The sequence below is a fragment of the Centrocercus urophasianus genome, unplaced genomic scaffold (genome assembly GCF_019232065.1).
Source record: "Centrocercus urophasianus isolate 14NV4802_14NV808 unplaced genomic scaffold, USGS_Curo_1.0 seq_30, whole genome shotgun sequence".
NCBI lineage: Eukaryota > Metazoa > Chordata > Aves > Galliformes > Phasianidae > Centrocercus > Centrocercus urophasianus.
Genome location: NW_024884867.1, coordinates 3,949,076 through 3,965,201, shown reverse-complemented (window position 1 = coordinate 3,965,201; position 16,126 = coordinate 3,949,076). Strand labels below are relative to the sequence as shown.

Below are 16,126 nucleotides of genomic sequence, written 5' to 3'. Positions count from 1 at the left end.
CACTCTGAATGCCCCACACCATATCCTCTGGATTCAATATCACAGCATTTGAACCAATAGCCAGCTGAGGGTCACTCACATTTCTTCTGCTGCTCCCGGATGTTCTCCCTCCACTCTGCCCTTTCATAGTCCGATGAAATGAGGAACGTGTAACTCTACCCAAAAAACAGAAGAACATGGGGTATGCATTAATCTGATCCACCACTGAGAGCTGGTCTGCCTCCAATATTTTCTCCAGCAGAAATTCTTGGATATACTGCTCTTCTGGTACTCTTCCCATTGCCCTACATCACGGTTTTGTCAATGACAGGCAGGACTCTGGCACTGTGCCATGTCAGCAATGTGTCAGCAGCACCAACAAACAGACTCCTGCAGTCAGAGCCTTCACAGGGCTCTGCCCTGCAAACAGCAGCTGTGGCCCTGGCAGCATGATGTCCCACGACAGCTCTGCACAATTCCTTACAGCAGCTGCACCACAAAACTTAAAAGCTTCCATGACAGGCCAAGACACTGATGCAAGCTGAAGAAGCAGTTACCAGCTTCTGAATTTTGACTGGTTTGTAACAGGATCTTGTGACAGTCTTTTGCCTTGTGTGTGCTAAGGCCATGGAGATAGGTTCCAGTACTGTCAGAGCAGGTGATACCTCTGGCACACTGAGAGTCCTGCAAAGCTAAAAGGAGATCGTTCTCAGCATCCCTGTGCCGAGTGATTCTGTGAAGGGCAGCACACAGCTCTGAGAAGGCAGCCCTGAATGCACTAAGCCTTGAACTGAAGGGGAGGCCAAAAGGGAGTAGCTGCAGAGCTTTTTCTTAGGTGAAGAGGGCAGTTCCTATTGCTCTGACAGGACTTGTCTTGTCCCAGACAGGTGTTCAGCTAATACATTCATTTATATTTTTTATGCCAATGTCACATTCAAATTAGTCACGGCCTCCCGAGACATTATCATAACACCTTAGTTATGTTTAGGTGTCTGCTCCTTGGAAAGTGCTTTCAGACCAGACAGAAGAAAATAGGATCTCCTTATACAATGCATGTGCAAGCACACAGAGCCCTTTAGCATTTTTCTATTACACAAAGCCTGAGACAGACCAAAACAGCCACTCACCTTGCCATTGCGATTGTGCACCCGGAAAGCCATGTTGGGAGACATCAGCAGCAGGAGTGATTCCTGTTCTGAGAGCTTCTTTTTCAACCTCTCAATGACCTTGCTGCCCTTATTGGCCCTCTGAATGGTGGGGGGAGAGAAGACAAAAGGACACGCACATCATTCTCCTACACTTGCTCTCATTTACACCAACACACATTTTCAAACCCACAGTTCCTTTTCTCTAAAGGAAATGAGGATATACTCTGACAGATGCCAGACGTTCCACATATTGGTATGCTATACTCCCAGCCTTTCTCATGTCTACAGCATGAGAGCTCCGTTTTCAACATAAATGCCTGGAAATAATCACAGGCAGATCCATGTAAGCAGAGGAGCAATACGGCATCTTTTGTTGTTTCTGCCTCCAACTGAGGAGGCCATCATACAAGCAGTGCACCAGAATGAGAACAATGGGCTGTGCAGCAGTCTAGATGTCACTGATAACTGAGCTGTACCACAAATCTCTGCTGAACAGCCTGTTTTAGCAGGATTCTCCATGCTTCTATCAGCATCTCATCTCAGCAGAGATATTGAGTCTGTTCTGTATGTGGGATGGAACCGGCTTTTTTTGTTGTTTTTTTTTGTTTTGTTTTGTTTTGATTTTTTGTCTTTTACCTTTTCACGCTGGATATCATTCTTGATCTGGGATATCTTGATTTTCATGGCATCCAGTTCCTCATCAGGTACCAGTGGGATGTTGGGAACTGCCTCGGACTCATCCACCATTTGGAAACTAAGGTCAGTGAGTGGGATGTACCATTTGCAGTCATACTGCTGGCTTTTTCTGAAAGACAGAAGGTCCAAACCTTTGCTCCTTACTGGTGCTTGGCAAATACTCACTTCCTCTTCCTACAGGTCATTCCTCATTATAGCTCATAAGATACAGAAGTAGGGACAGCTTCTTTATGACTTCCACATCAGAAAAAAATCTGGTAAAATGCTGTTTTCCAGTAAGAAAGCCAAGGAGGGCCAATTGCCAGTACAGTGCAAAATGAAGCAAATTGTTTTGTTACCTAGTTTATTCTGTCCTAAAAAACCCACAAAAACCTTTTGCATACCCTTTTAGTCCTCTTCTCTGCCTCTTCAAAGCCCCTGTAGAGGCAGAGTTTGAAAGCAAAGCCACATGTGTGAATGGATGGCTGCCTGTGGTCTAAAGCTCAGGTCTCTCCTGCCTGAGCTGGGATGGCTGAGTGGGGGGTAGAAGTGTCAGCATACAAAGTTCCATGTAACCAAATCAGAAGAAACTACACCTTGTGACTGCCATTCTGTGGTGCTCTCACCAGAACAGCCTGCCAACGGTTTTTTTTAATGTTTTGTGCTATTTACTCCCTTCTTCACCCCTCCTGCCAATATCAGACATTCTTGGGAAAGTCCCACTCTCTTCAAAATTACTTCCCTGGAAGTATGTGCTTCAAAAAGGGCACGAGCAACTTGTTTGAGGAGAACAAGCAGAGGAGTTTCTCAGAGCGAAGGTCTCCTATGACGGCCAGCACTTCCTTGCTGATCACTCTCTGTCCAACTACATTTTATAGATTCTGGTTACCCAGGACTGGAGTATTCATATTCAGCTGGTGTTGCTGGCTGAACCCAGGACTCTGCTGAAGCTGAGATGCAAAACACATAGACCAGAAGGGAAACCTCACCCTCCAATCTGCTTTTTGAGCTTGGCACACAGGAACAGATCAGTAAAAAGAAAGACGTGACGTAGTTTGCGAGCCCCCTCAACGAGCTCCACCATGAAACTGTCCTTCAGGAGCTGCCGGTGCTGGGGAAAAACAGAAAATGTTTCAGTTAGTGAAGAAAGAGCCCAGATAAAGCACTGCGCCTCCCTCAGTGACGCACTCCTGATGCCTGACTCCTACCAGAGCCAATTTAATAAACTGTTCCAATTCAGCAAAAAAACCAGGCTGTTATGTGCTCCTTGCTGTGAGCTCTGCTCCCCGCTGCTGCCTTCTCTCTCAAGGGCAAAAATGGCCTTATTCATCAGGTGCCAGGTCAGAGCTGAGGTTTATTTCCATCACCTGTCTCTGAGACCAAGTGTTACTTATGGTGAGTCATCGCCTGGCTTTAAGTGCCCAAGGGCCACCATCACAGCATCCCTCTTACAAGCCAGCAGAGAGCAGCAAACACCACTTTTCTGTCCAGACTTCCCCCATCATCCAGCTACTGAATTCAGCTCAAGCTACCCCCACTCTGCATTAGCTAGATACAAAATGTGTACCTTGCAAAGTTCTCTGTAGTCCCTTACCTGCTTGTGTTTAAACAGGATCATCTGGATGATCCCCACACCTATTCAAAGCTTTAAAAGCTTTTTTTTTCCTCCTAAATAATTAATAAAATGAATCAAATGTTCCCCAAACCTAGATGATAATTTGCATTACCCTGATACCTTTATTCCTATTTCTAGTTCCCAGAAGACTTAAAAACTCCTAATTAGCAGGCATACATTGGAGGGCAAAAGCATCTTTTCCCTTCTTTCCCTACAGGGACTCCATAGCTGACAGACAAAAAGGCCGGAGCACTGGCACTGAGACAGATGGGTCTGTGCTGTCACCAGTGACCAACACAGGAGTTTCAAGCCTTCCTCTATGCCCAGACCTTCTGTTCTGATGTCAGGATCAATATGAGTCCGAGTGCACATCATGCAGAATAGAAATTTCCCCTCATTTTCAAAAGCAAGCCAAGGGTATGTCACTTTGGCAAAAATTATTCCCACAAATATGTCTGTCAGTGTTAGTTTGCTTCACAGCCAGTACAAGCAGCCACCATCAGCTTCTGCACACAGGTTTCCTAAGATGCTTTTTCCTCATCCTCATAGTACTTCTACTTGTTACTCCAGCTAGGAAGACGGCCTGCTGACACCAATGAATGACACTACACACACTGTACACGCCAAGACAGCATCATGGTTGGAGATAGGAGAGATGAGCTCACATTGCTCAGTGCTAACCAACAACACCCCCTTCTGCTCTGTCACTGTCAGCCTTCTCCAGGCCCACGCACGACTTGTCAGTAGGACAAGCATCTCCGCAGGAAACTCATATGCAAAATCTGTCCTTTGCCAAGAGGCAGCCCTGCTCAGCTGCGCAGCAGTGTGCAATAGGAAAGCAGTTAACCTCAACAAGGTCAAGACATCCAAACCAGAACTCATGCCTCAGTTTCTCAGGGTTATGCCTCACGGGTTTTACTTGCTGCATGACTTAACAAGCCTTGAGCACGTTTACTGCAGAGGGTGTGGGAGTGCAAACCTCCGCTCTCCTTCTCCTTCCTCCTACCATCCGTCCCACCCTGGCTCTCCAAAACGAAAACAAACCACATCAGCCCCAGCAGGCAGCATGGCAAGAAACACAGGAGATAAATGTCCTTGCAGTCACAGTTCTTGTTTCTAGTCTGTTCTAGAATGCCCTAAACTTCCTGACACAGACTAAGGGTCTGCATTTTCCTGTCTGCAGCTTGCAGCCACAAGCTGCTGAAGTACAGATAGCATGTCAGCATCTCACCTTGGGTCTGCCTGCCACCACACAAAAGCCCCAGAAGTCAGTGAGCAGCAGTAAAAGCTGCACCTTTCCCATAGTACCATCAGTACTTCTTCCTAGCAGACTGTTGCACCATCTCTGGGCACAAGTCTGTGAAGATGCAGCATCCAGCAGTGATTCAGGCTCTGGAAGGCCCATATATACATTAATATTTAATTTTTAGGCATGATCTTCCTGGTTTCTCCTCAGTGGTTTTGGAGGGAAGGCCTGCCTGCATTGGTGTGCACTTGCACACAGCTCCCCACTCCTGCCTGATGAATCCTAGGTAGGCAGGAAACTAGAAAACAGCTTTGAAAACAAATAAATAAAAAGGAGGTGGCATGTTGGCAGTAACAAAAGCACTCCACAGCTGCAAAGAATTTCTTTTGGGAGCAATAATGAAGCAGGGAAAGAGATTTTGTGAACAAGCCCAAAACCTGATCTTGGGCTGCTAAATCTGATGCATATTAATTATGCTGCAACTCAGCTCAGCTCCTCTGGGGCAATGAGAATAGCTTCTTGTTGCCTGCCCAACCTCTGCTTATTGTTCACCCTAACCACAGTAATTTGAAGGTAAGCATTTCCTCCAGTGAAGGGAAGCCTATGCAGAGGGAACAGTAACTGAGGTCTTAGTGTCAAGCCTCCAAAAAGTAAGAAGAGTCCATCAGCAATCCCTGCAGCAAGCCTCCACACAGCCTTCCTGGTCCACATAGGTGACCCCTCTTTCTGCCTCCTAAATTTGCACAGTCTTTGGCTGCCATCATCCAGGCAGACTTTTTCCAAGCAGTCATGCTCTCTGTCCCACATCTCCCTAAAACCCAAGCAGAAAGCTCAGCAATCAGGGGTGTGATTTACAGCCTTTGTACTTCCCATCTGGGACTAAGGTACCACTTGTTTGCACTGAGCTTCTTTTGGCTGGCACTCTGGGGTATGAATATCCAGATCAACAGGACACAGTGCTTCTATGAGGCAGCAGAAGTCTTTGGCAGCAAGTTCTCTCAGAAATAGAGTTGGGTGGAAAGAAGACAAGGGTATATTTCCTAAGTTTGCTTGGATCAGAAGTAAAGAGGTGAAAGGGATGTATGCTAGTCAGCCGCTCAGGAAAACACTAAGCTTCCCAGAGCTGTCATTCATTTCTTCTCACTGAGGAGCTAGTTTAGAAAGCTTCCCCTTTGGAGCAAAGGTATACTACCACAATGAGCAACCAAGGATCTAGGGAGGAGAGGAGAGGAAAAAGAGTTTGGGGGTCAAGACAGGAAATGTATCCTCATAAGGGTGTGAGCTTGATATTAGGTCTAACTACCAGCTTCTCTGGGAAAACAGGACTTTCATTAGGGCTGGCCACAACAAGAGTGCACCAAGCTGCTCAGCATCAGTGGAGCCGAGGAGGAGCACTTCCAGCACAGGGCCACATCCTTTGTTGCAAATGAGTCAACTTGCCAGGAGGGCTCAGCAGGTCAGCGGGAAACAATAAAAGGATTTCCCAACTGGCTTACCAGATCCCTGCCAAACCCCACAGCCAGGGAGCACAAGGCACCTTTCTGACCTCCTGCATGAGTCAGCCCATCCTACCCCACACCCTGGGGAAGCCAGGGGTCCCCATAGGCAGCACGTCTGCCTGTCAGGTACCCATACCACCTCAGTTCCATAGGTCATACTAGCATTTTGGGAACCAAAGTCTATAAAGGTTAACTCTCTCCTGAGGGCACCAAGAGCTGTTCCTTTGCTAGCCTTTGGTTAAACAGACTCCCAAAACATGAGGTCTTTTATCTGAATGAATGGTCCTATGATACTGTATGTCACATACAACATGTGTTGGGAGACCATTTCTCTCAACTTTGTTTCTGAAGTTACACTGTTTGCTAAGATTACAAAAGGTGTTAAAGGTTTTCCTAAAATTCACTATAGGTTACAGAAACACCAAAGACACATCCAACAAAGCACAGGCTTAGTATCAGAGTGGCTGTGCGGAGGCGGAGGGACTCCATGTGTCCTACAAACAGCCCCAAGACTAACAGGTGTTCAGCTCAGGAGCTCAGCTCAGATGCTGAAAGATTTTCGAGGACATCTAGAGGAAAGCTTCTTATTTCGTATCATTATAGAGTGATTTAGTACAGCCTTTACCTCTCAAACAGGGCCTGGGCAAACTGTCACCAACCAGAGGCTTTTGCTATGCTACCACATTGGTTCAGTACAAGCCCCAAGTCTCCTTTCTAGACCCTGCTTTCGTTTTCATGTTTTTAGCTGCTGCTTCTCTTCACCCCTATCTCTGTGTTCCAGACAGAAGAGCTCTCCCTTTATGTCCTTCAGTGCTTGGATATCCTCTTTGGACTGCCTATTGCTGTCCTCTGCCAGTGAGCACCTTCTCTGCTACCAACGTGCTCATCTATTCATTCTACAGTGTTTTTGTGCTATTTATAAAGGATAAATCCTTCTGCTGTCGTGTACTGCTTAACTCCAAGAAGCGTGGCAGAAGATCAGCCTGAGACACGTTACAAGAAGTGAAATTTAAAAATATATTCATCCAAAACCACAGCTGTGCAAAGGGCCATCTCCCCACGTGACAGCCAAGCAAAGAGCTCATCCGACGTGGTGACAGCAGCAGCGTGCGTGGGTGAGAGCCCCCGGAAGGACTGGAACATGTGTGATGCAGGAGGAGAAGGGTAAAAGCAGAAGATGGGTATTGGCACATGTCAGTGAGGAAGAGTGGCTTGGCTTTCTGCAGAGCGTAGGAAGAAAATGATTCCTTGTGTGTGCGCATGTTTCAAGACCAGCACTGGAGAATTAAGGGATTCTATGCTTGGAGAGATAAATTGGCTGCTTTTTGCATATTTAGTTGGTTTTTTTCTTTATTTTTTTCCTCCCAAGCTTCTGTCACCAGAAGCTCTCTGACTCCAGCTGTATTTTTTAAATATTCTACTGTCAACACCTGTCCAAAGGCTCCAGGAGTAGTAGGCACCAGGCTTTGAGTTGTGCATGCCTGCCTGCATCTAGGCTTAGTCCTCAACTTTCCAAAGGCATTACTTTGCACTTCTGCTCCCTTGCAAACCTCCTCTCCTACTCTAAGTCAAACAGAAGCCTAAAGCAGTGCTATCTAGTTTATTGCCTGCAGCTACAAGCCTTGTTTAGGTACGTGTTAGAGCAGTCTGCCAACAACCTCTTCTCTCAAGGGCAGGAGGGGAAGGTCCACAGCAGCATAAGCAGATACAAAATGTGATTTGGGGGGTCTTATTTCCAGAAGGAACAGCCTGTCTGCTCTCTTTGCATAAAGACTGGTGCTGAGGATAACAGACACTAAGCTACTCAGCCAGTAGAGTGACCCAGAACTAAAAAAATGGCTTAGTTTTCAGGTAGCTCCATCCCTCCATACCACTCTGTGATCACAATGCTAGCACTTCAAAGAGAGTAGGAGTGTGCAACCATGGGTGAGACAGAATGGCAGCCACCACCACTCTGATTAGCTTGAACTATTCTGAAACAACACCCTGCAAAGAGTAGAGATGAGCTGAAGCCTAGGAAGGAACACACATCAAATGAACTCTGCAGCTTTGTTAACCTCTGCTTTACAAGAATGGGCCGAATTAGCTGGAAGCACAAATCTTGGCAGGGAAAGATGACACACGCTCCAACAGTCATTTGCATCCAGGTTCAGCTGAGAAGAAACATGCAATCTGCAGAGCTCATTTGCTAATAAGTCTGGGAGGGCTATAACTCCCTCCCTTCTGGCATATATTTGTACATACTTCATCTCAAAGCACTTTTTTTCCTGCTTGTCTAAGGGACCAACCCCTGTAAAACCTTAAATAGGTTTCCTATTAAAGATGAAAGAACAGAGGAGAAGAAGGGTCAGCAGTGAGCACATAAGAGGCCTGCTCCATGGTCTTAAGGGGTGCAAGATTCTCCATATTCCCCTTCTGAGTCAAAGGGTGCTGTGCTACGCAGACCCTCTTCCCTCCTTTTGTGAAACTGATTTTTTGAGTTGGTGAAGTGGATATCTGCAGATAAAACATCAAAAATACAAAGAAGTAAAATTACAGAAGTAGTAAGCTGGGAAGGAGCAGCGAGAAAATGGCACAGATCAGGTTGAAGGGAGACAGAGTCAAAAGTCTGGAAAAAGCCTTCAGTAAATCCCTCCTGGCTCCCTTGTGCTGCCAGCTACAAAAGGCCCAAACCATTCCTGAGAGGTACAGACTGAGCTGGACCTGAAATTCTCCAGGCAAGACCAGAAAAGCCATCAAAAATTGCCAAGTCTTTACTCCTCCCCACACTTCTGCCTTTCCTTTGGAATCTTACTATGAGGACATATTCAAACCCTTCTGCAGATCATGGAGGAACACAGTGCATCCTTCTCCTCAGCACAGACTCCAATGCTCTGCTAGTTAAATTCAGCCTCAGGGCCACTGCTGCCTTCCCAAACACCAAACAAATGCATTGAGTGAACCACTCACAAACCAAACAGGACAGGGCTGGTGCTATCCTGGATCCTCTGTACCAGCAGTCCCTAGCTAACTACAGAACAAAGAACTGTGGCTATTGTTAGCCTGACCAGCAGCAAGGGCCAAACTATGTGCAGTATTCCCTCCATCCTGGCTTGTAGGCTTAGCCCAATGGATCCTCCCTTTCCTGTTACAGCCCCTTCTGTCTCTGCAGTGAATGGTTTTACTCCCTTTGCATTCATCTCCTCACACTAACTGAAATATTCATTCAGCCCCAGCAGATTAAATCTTGTTCGTGCATCACAGAAAACTTTCAGTTCACATACATAAACCCAGAACTAGCAAAAAAGCCTGCCATGCAAAACAGGACTTGGATACTCCTGTGCAGGAGCAATATCTGATGTCATTCAGGAAGGCAGCAAGCAGGTCAATGTGAGCCAACGCTCACAGAGCAGGAACCACCTTTTGTAAAAGAGATCAAGACTGTTCGTGAGCTTGTTCTATGTTTTGACCTGCACTCTTCTTAGCAGCCTGTCACTAGGGAGATTAGCCACTCGCTGCTTTCCTCAGTTCAAAGAGATCCTGAAAAAAAGAGCTGGAGAAAAGGAGATTTGACTCCTCCCCATGATGCACCCCAAGGAGGAAACACACTCTGCATAAAAGGCAAGGACTGGGGAAAAAAGACAACTGAGATCAGCACCTAAGCAAATCATGAGGGGAAAATGCTGTTTTCCCTCCTTCCTTTTCACCAAGGAAATTTCAAAGGGGAGTAAGACAAATAATAATAATAATAATAAAAAAAAGCTATCAAAGCAAGCTGGTGACTCATTAAAATAAAAAAATGCATTATGTATTGAGGGTAGTCAATTAGGAAATGTGAACTGCACACTGTCCTGTCACCCCAGGGGAAGCATAAGCAAGGGGAATGGGAGGAGAAAAGGAAAAATGTACAGGCATAAACAAAACCCAGCTATGACCCCAAGGTGAGTAGCCTGTAGGAAGCAACACCTGTCACTAACCCACACAAAGCAGTTGGAAGCCTGCTTCTGCCTCTGGATTATTATGCAAAGAATGAACGTAGCTACTCCCCAGACAGACAGATACTGATTCGAAAGAATGTGGAATACAACTGGAGAAAGTACCCACATTCAGCCTCTCAAAGTGGAAGACAAACAGGGAAGCACCAGAAGCAAGTTCTTTTCTTCCCTAGGCTCAGTACAAGGAGCGTGCAGTGAGGTAGAGCACAAAGGGTTCCAGTTTCCTCCAGCACACCTACAGCCCTATCCTTCAATATGCACTCTCCCTCCATCACACACAAAAGCACTAGAGGACCACTGAGCTTGTGAACAGGCCTGCTGAGCACAATTCCAACAGGCCTCCTCCTTCCTGCTTTGTAAGATCTGACAAACATATTGCTCCAAAAAGAGATCATCAGGATTATCCTCCCAAGACAGCCCCGCTGCCTATGCACTGGCACTTCATTAGGATTCTGCATGACACTTTCCAAAGCCTGCATCCCTCATTGAGATGCTGACAGACAACCGGAGAACACAAAGTGCTCCCTCCCCTGCACAGGGACATTCCAGCCTGCAATTTCTGCAGTGACTCAATCAGCATCCACTTTAATGAGGCTATCTGCTATCTCCAGGCCCTGGTGACTGACGTTTGAGCTTCCATCTCAGCCTTCAATTGCTCATTCTCCCCTCTTCTCAGCAGCAGCATTCCTCAGTTAACAAAATGAGAATAGGAGCAAGAGTCACAGGTGAACAGTACACCTAATTTCCAGTACTGCAGCTTCAAGCTGATTTTTGTCAGCTGATAATCAGTTTAACAGCTAAAAGCAAGCATGTTTAGCTGACAAGATTTGGGAATACATCTTGAAGGTTTGTGGTATGTTAACAATCTTCTGGGATTTGTAGGAGATGTTTTTGTACAGGGTAATTTGGGTCACTTTTGATCAGCCAGTGTCTTCAGCATGCTGCCACAATTCCTCTTACAAACTTATTATTTGAGCTGCACCTCCCTTTTGTCCAATATCCTACATCCTCCTGTCTCTTTGTACTTCTGTCAGTCCTGGTGTGCCCTCATTAGGAAGGACTGAACTGTCATCTAATGAAATCACAAGGTGTATGAATCGAGCCCATTCAGGCACGCAGAAGTTTACTGCTGTGTAGGTTTATGCTTTCCTTGCACAGCATGACATGCAGGTAAGGGAACCCCACATCTTGGAGCTTCTTGGGCATATTCAAACTCATAGCAGAGCTGAGAAGAACTGTACCACACCTATAGGATTTTAACATCTCCCTCAGCTTTCCCAGCCCATTTCATTTGTTTTGCTCCCCTGTCCCATTCACAATATTGTTCTTTAGAAATGAGGATGTAAAAAAAATGAGTTTATGGCATGAATTAATATTTAGGCCATAACATTTCCTAACCTGTTATGATTTCTGATAATTCCTCATCTTTTTCTCTTCCTAGGCTTCCTGTGTGTTTTCAGGTAAAATACATTTACTGCATAACTATGCATTGTAGAAATGATGTATGACAAATCATTATAAAAGTGCTAAGGACAAAACTCTAATCATTCTTTTCCTCCTGGTTTCCAAACTGTTTTCCGTACAACATCCTTTAGAAAACAAGGACACTGTATAAACTGTTTCTTAGCAACAAACAAATTAATAGCTCAGGTTCCCAGTCTGCTCCACAAAGGTACAACCAGTATTTAGGAACTGAGAAAATAATGGAAGCAGGAAGACTCACCTCCCCCTTCTTTACAGTCATGGACTGCCGACGAGGAGTGATCTCCTCATTGATGCTGGAAAGGAAGTTCTGCGAGATCCGCAGGGCGTCCTGCAGGAGTGGATGATCAGGGTGGCTCACTGGAGTGTGCTTGAGCAAATCCTGCCACCAAGAACACAAGCGAAGAACAGAATCATGAGCAGCACTGGAAAGCAGTGCCCCCAGAGCTAAGTCCCCAACTGAAGCCATCGGAGAAGATACTCCATGGCTTCTTACAGGCTAAAGTAAGGCTGTAACTACACAGGAAGAGAAGTGACAACTTTGCAGTTCGTAACATCACTGGAGAGCTACCAGGGTACCATGGGCTCCCTCTCCTCAGTGTAAACAGAAGAGGCTCCTATGCTGCACAGCAGCTTATTTTTTGCAGTCCTGCAGCTCAGTGGGAAACATGAGAGGAAAAGAAAATAGGAAATGGGAGAAAAGTTGGAAAGCTACCCTTCAGATACTTACATGCAGTACAAGTGTGCTGCGAGTCACTCGATCCACTGGCTTGTATAGCAGAGCTGTGAAAAAAACGCAGCAGGAACATAAAAAAGAGGTACCTAAATGCAGCCCTTAGAGAACAACTTGTCCAATGCCACTGAGCATACAGGCACAGGTTTATTAACTGATGAGGTACTAGAAACTCTTCTCCAAGGTTAACGTGCTACATAGCCAGTAAAATACACATGAATGCACAGAGGAAATAAACATGCTCTACAGCAAACAAATACCCACTTGTGAGCATATTCTGTCACACAGTGGGTGAGGAGCACACAAGGTGGTACAAAACAACTGCAAACAGCATGGCACACTTGCAACAATTTCCTGGCAACCTGCCTGGTCCCACAGGTCAGAATCGGGCCTTGCACTCTTAAAGTTGCCAAGGAGGTCCCTGAAAGGTTGGCAGTGCATCCCTCCTTCTGGAGTTCAGCACGACACTGTTGAGTGCTTCCAAACCCTGATAACAGGCCAAAAAAGGAAGGGGATTGGCTTTTACATTAATCATTATGGAAGCTTCATATAACATAGCTTATCTTCTACTATGTATACATGTAAAGGCAAGCACAATGAGAACTGAGCTTGACCAAGCTCTCTAGAGAAGGCAAAAAAAATAGAGCAATTACTTCTAGGCTGATGTTTGTGCTAACACTGGGTAGTAGGTGTTTGCTTAAGAACACAGCAGTCCTTTGGTTAGCCTGGTTATGCCCAAAGGGACTCATCAGGTTTAAGTTGGGCAGGAGCTCACCCATGCATGCATGCAATTTACTATGCAGAAGCTCTACTACGTAGCAAAAGGGAACTGATTTCCCATGGAAAGCCAACAGAGACTCCACAACCTTCCAACATTTAAAAAGAAGAAGCGAGTGGAGGCTTGGCAACAGCCCCCACGCAGTCCTGACAAACCAGTATCCTCTGCATGGATCACTCACTTTCCAAGGAATTTTTCGTCGTCTGATCTTTAGATTCCTTTGTGCTTCTAGCCTTTAGATTCTAAAAGAAAAAGAAAACCCACGTAGCAGACGGTCAATCACCTTGAAATATCACATGGGAATGTAAGAGACTATCTGCTCCTCCAGAGAAGGGCCAAAGAATGACTGGAGGACAGCCCTGCCACAGTTCAAATCAATGAAGGAAAAAATATGCTTGTTTTCTTGATAATTTCACCATTGCTGTGACAAAGGCACCTACACATCTCAAATAATAATCAGATTTCTTAGGAGTTCGCATCAATAGAGAAGCAACAAAAGAGGGAACCACCTACAGCAACGTAGGGATGGTAGAAATTTTAATCACCTGCAAGAGAAAGGCATGTCCACAACAATGCAGCCATTGTCATAGCATGTACACACCACCAATAAACAGAGCACAGGATTGGGATTTAGCACCCCCTGATTATACTTATCTATGCCCAGAGCTAGGTGACCTTGGAGAAGTCAGCTGCCTTTCACAACAGAAAAGGAACAATGCCTGTGACTTTTCTTTTTTGCTACTGTTAATAAATGGGAAACTCTGTGGAAGGCATTTCAGTACTGAGAGAAAAGGAAGCGCAGAGGAAGCTACTCTGCTAATAAGTTGACACCACAGGAGCAAAGAAGTGGTAGACAAAGGATCAGAACCCAATGGAAACCCTCAGTAAAGGAGAAAATAGAAGAACCTGCGCTCTGTTGAGTAGTACATCAGATCCCAACAATGTTGAATGTACTCAATAGCTTTTTCAGAGCAATAAACACCCTAGTATTATTCAGCTCTGATTATTTATTTGCTTGTTTTTAAGGATACAGATATGAAGTTCACATTGTCTTGGCAACTGAGTTTTTCAAGACATGATCACTGCAATGCAAACAGTTAAGAAGCACTGCAGGCAAAGCTGGTGGCCTGGGATGTTCTTTAAAGCATTTTGACACAAAGTACTCCCCTTTGAGGAAATCAGAGCAGCTGGTAAATAACCTACATTACACTTAATACACTCGCCATTTTAAACAGAATTTTCTGTCCTCTTCTCCAAACCAGGGAAGCCTGCAATTCCATGGTAGACATAATGCAAGCCATTAAAGATGGCTTTTTTTACATGCAGTCAGCATAATCATTGGGAAGAGCAATATTTGGGAAGCTCAAATAACAACTTTCCCTCTAGAAATGCATGCAGGTGGCACAGAGCTGAAAAGCTCACAGGAATCAGTTGTTACAAGATTTCCTGGGTAGGGACAGCACATAAAGGCAGTCTATAGGATAACCTCTACTAGCCCCAAATATAAATCATTGTAAGAATCCAAGCTGAAGCAATGAGTCTAAGGGAGCTCATAACTCCTCCAGAAGTCAGGGCTGCAAAGAGTGTTGGAGAATAGATAAGTGACACTGCAGGGTATTAGTCAGATTCAGATGGCTCATGTGTCTGAATACCGTGACATTACCTCAGAGATTTCAGCAAACTGAGCATTGGCTTGGCAGCATTTCTCTGCTGTCTCCATGGCAACTTCATAGTTATCCACAAAGGCCCGGTACACTCCCAGCTGGCTGGCCTGCAGGAAGCAAAACAAAATCAAATAAATGCTGAGGAAGACGAGTTTGGGATGGCCAGACTGAGCATCTAACGATCAGGTCATGTTCCTTCACAACAAAGAATCACAGGGAATACTGAGCAGGCCCAGAAAGACATCTCTAACCTGTTAAAAGCTTAACCAGGGCAGGTCTTCCATACACCTAACTCCAAATATCCTGAACAGATTCGCTTACTGGCCTGTGAGGATGACACATCTTTATTACTGCCATCTATTTTTCCCTTCTGAACTGCCAGATTAGTATCTATTAATATTTTAGCTCATTGATGTAACTGGAACTGCTGGATGGTTGCCACAAAATATGAATCAGACAGGAATGATTCAGCCAAACAGCACAAATGTGACCCCAGTAAGCTACTAGCTGGAGCTTTTGCACACACGCTGGTCACACTAAAACAAGCCCAGATATTAAACTATATATGCATCAGAAAACAGTGTAATAAGGACAGAAGAAGCTGAAAATGTAGCAGAAATCCAGCACAATCTGTCTGTGAAGGCAGTGACTGCAGCACTTAGGTCCAGGTGAAGATGGAGCAGAGTCCAGTAATGAGCCACTATCATCACTGAGCCCTAGCACTGATCCCATTTTCTGACTTATTAAGTGCAGCCATATTTGTGCCAGAGAACAAAAGATCCAGCTCAGGAAATCCCTGGGTAGCTTCCAAGCTTGTCTGGATCGCAGAGCAGTCTTTATGTTGCGGAGCAGCACAGGCTGTGCTGTAAACACCTCACAGTTTGAACGTGTTCTCAAATGCATGGTCAGCAGTGAGCCAATAGGTGGGGTGCTGTAAAAGACTCAATTTGAAAGAAGCCTGTTACCAGAAAAGCTTGCATTTACCCTATCACTTCTACAGCTCCCCTTTGCCCGAGAGGTACAACAGGCAGAGCAGTGAACTTTCACACAGACAGTGCTCTTTTCCTCTCCGGCTCTCCCATAACCACTGTTCTCCATTCTCTCTGGAGCTTTATGCAAGAGATAACAGACGAGAAAAAAGGCACTGCATGGAGAGCATTTGCTGCAGCAAACGTTAGTGTTAGCTAACAGAGACTGTTCTCTACGGCAGATTTTACTGAAAGACTGGGTACTGGTCACAGAATCACAGAATGGCCAGGGTTGGAACGGACCTCAAGGATCATGAATCTCCAACCCCCCCTGCCACATGCAGGGCCACCAACCTCCCCATTTC

At 45.4% G+C, this 16,126-nt stretch overlaps 1 protein-coding gene across 2 annotated transcripts in view; it reads right to left on the bottom strand.

Annotated features, from left to right (window-relative positions):
• Positions 1–16,126, bottom strand: part of BCR (BCR activator of RhoGEF and GTPase) — a 96,224-nt gene that overhangs the window by 20,344 nt on the left and 59,754 nt on the right. For both annotated transcript variants that reach the window (XM_042828857.1, XM_042828858.1), the window contains exons 5-12: positions 14,793–14,900; positions 13,311–13,371; positions 12,349–12,401; positions 11,860–12,000; positions 2,792–2,913; positions 1,764–1,932; positions 1,107–1,226; positions 80–155 (exon numbers count right to left, since the gene is read on the bottom strand). In XM_042828857.1, the coding sequence (XP_042684791.1) occupies positions 80–155; positions 1,107–1,226; positions 1,764–1,932; positions 2,792–2,913; positions 11,860–12,000; positions 12,349–12,401; positions 13,311–13,371; positions 14,793–14,900 (850 nt within the window). The remainder of the gene's footprint in view (positions 1–79; positions 156–1,106; positions 1,227–1,763; positions 1,933–2,791; positions 2,914–11,859; positions 12,001–12,348; positions 12,402–13,310; positions 13,372–14,792; positions 14,901–16,126) is intronic.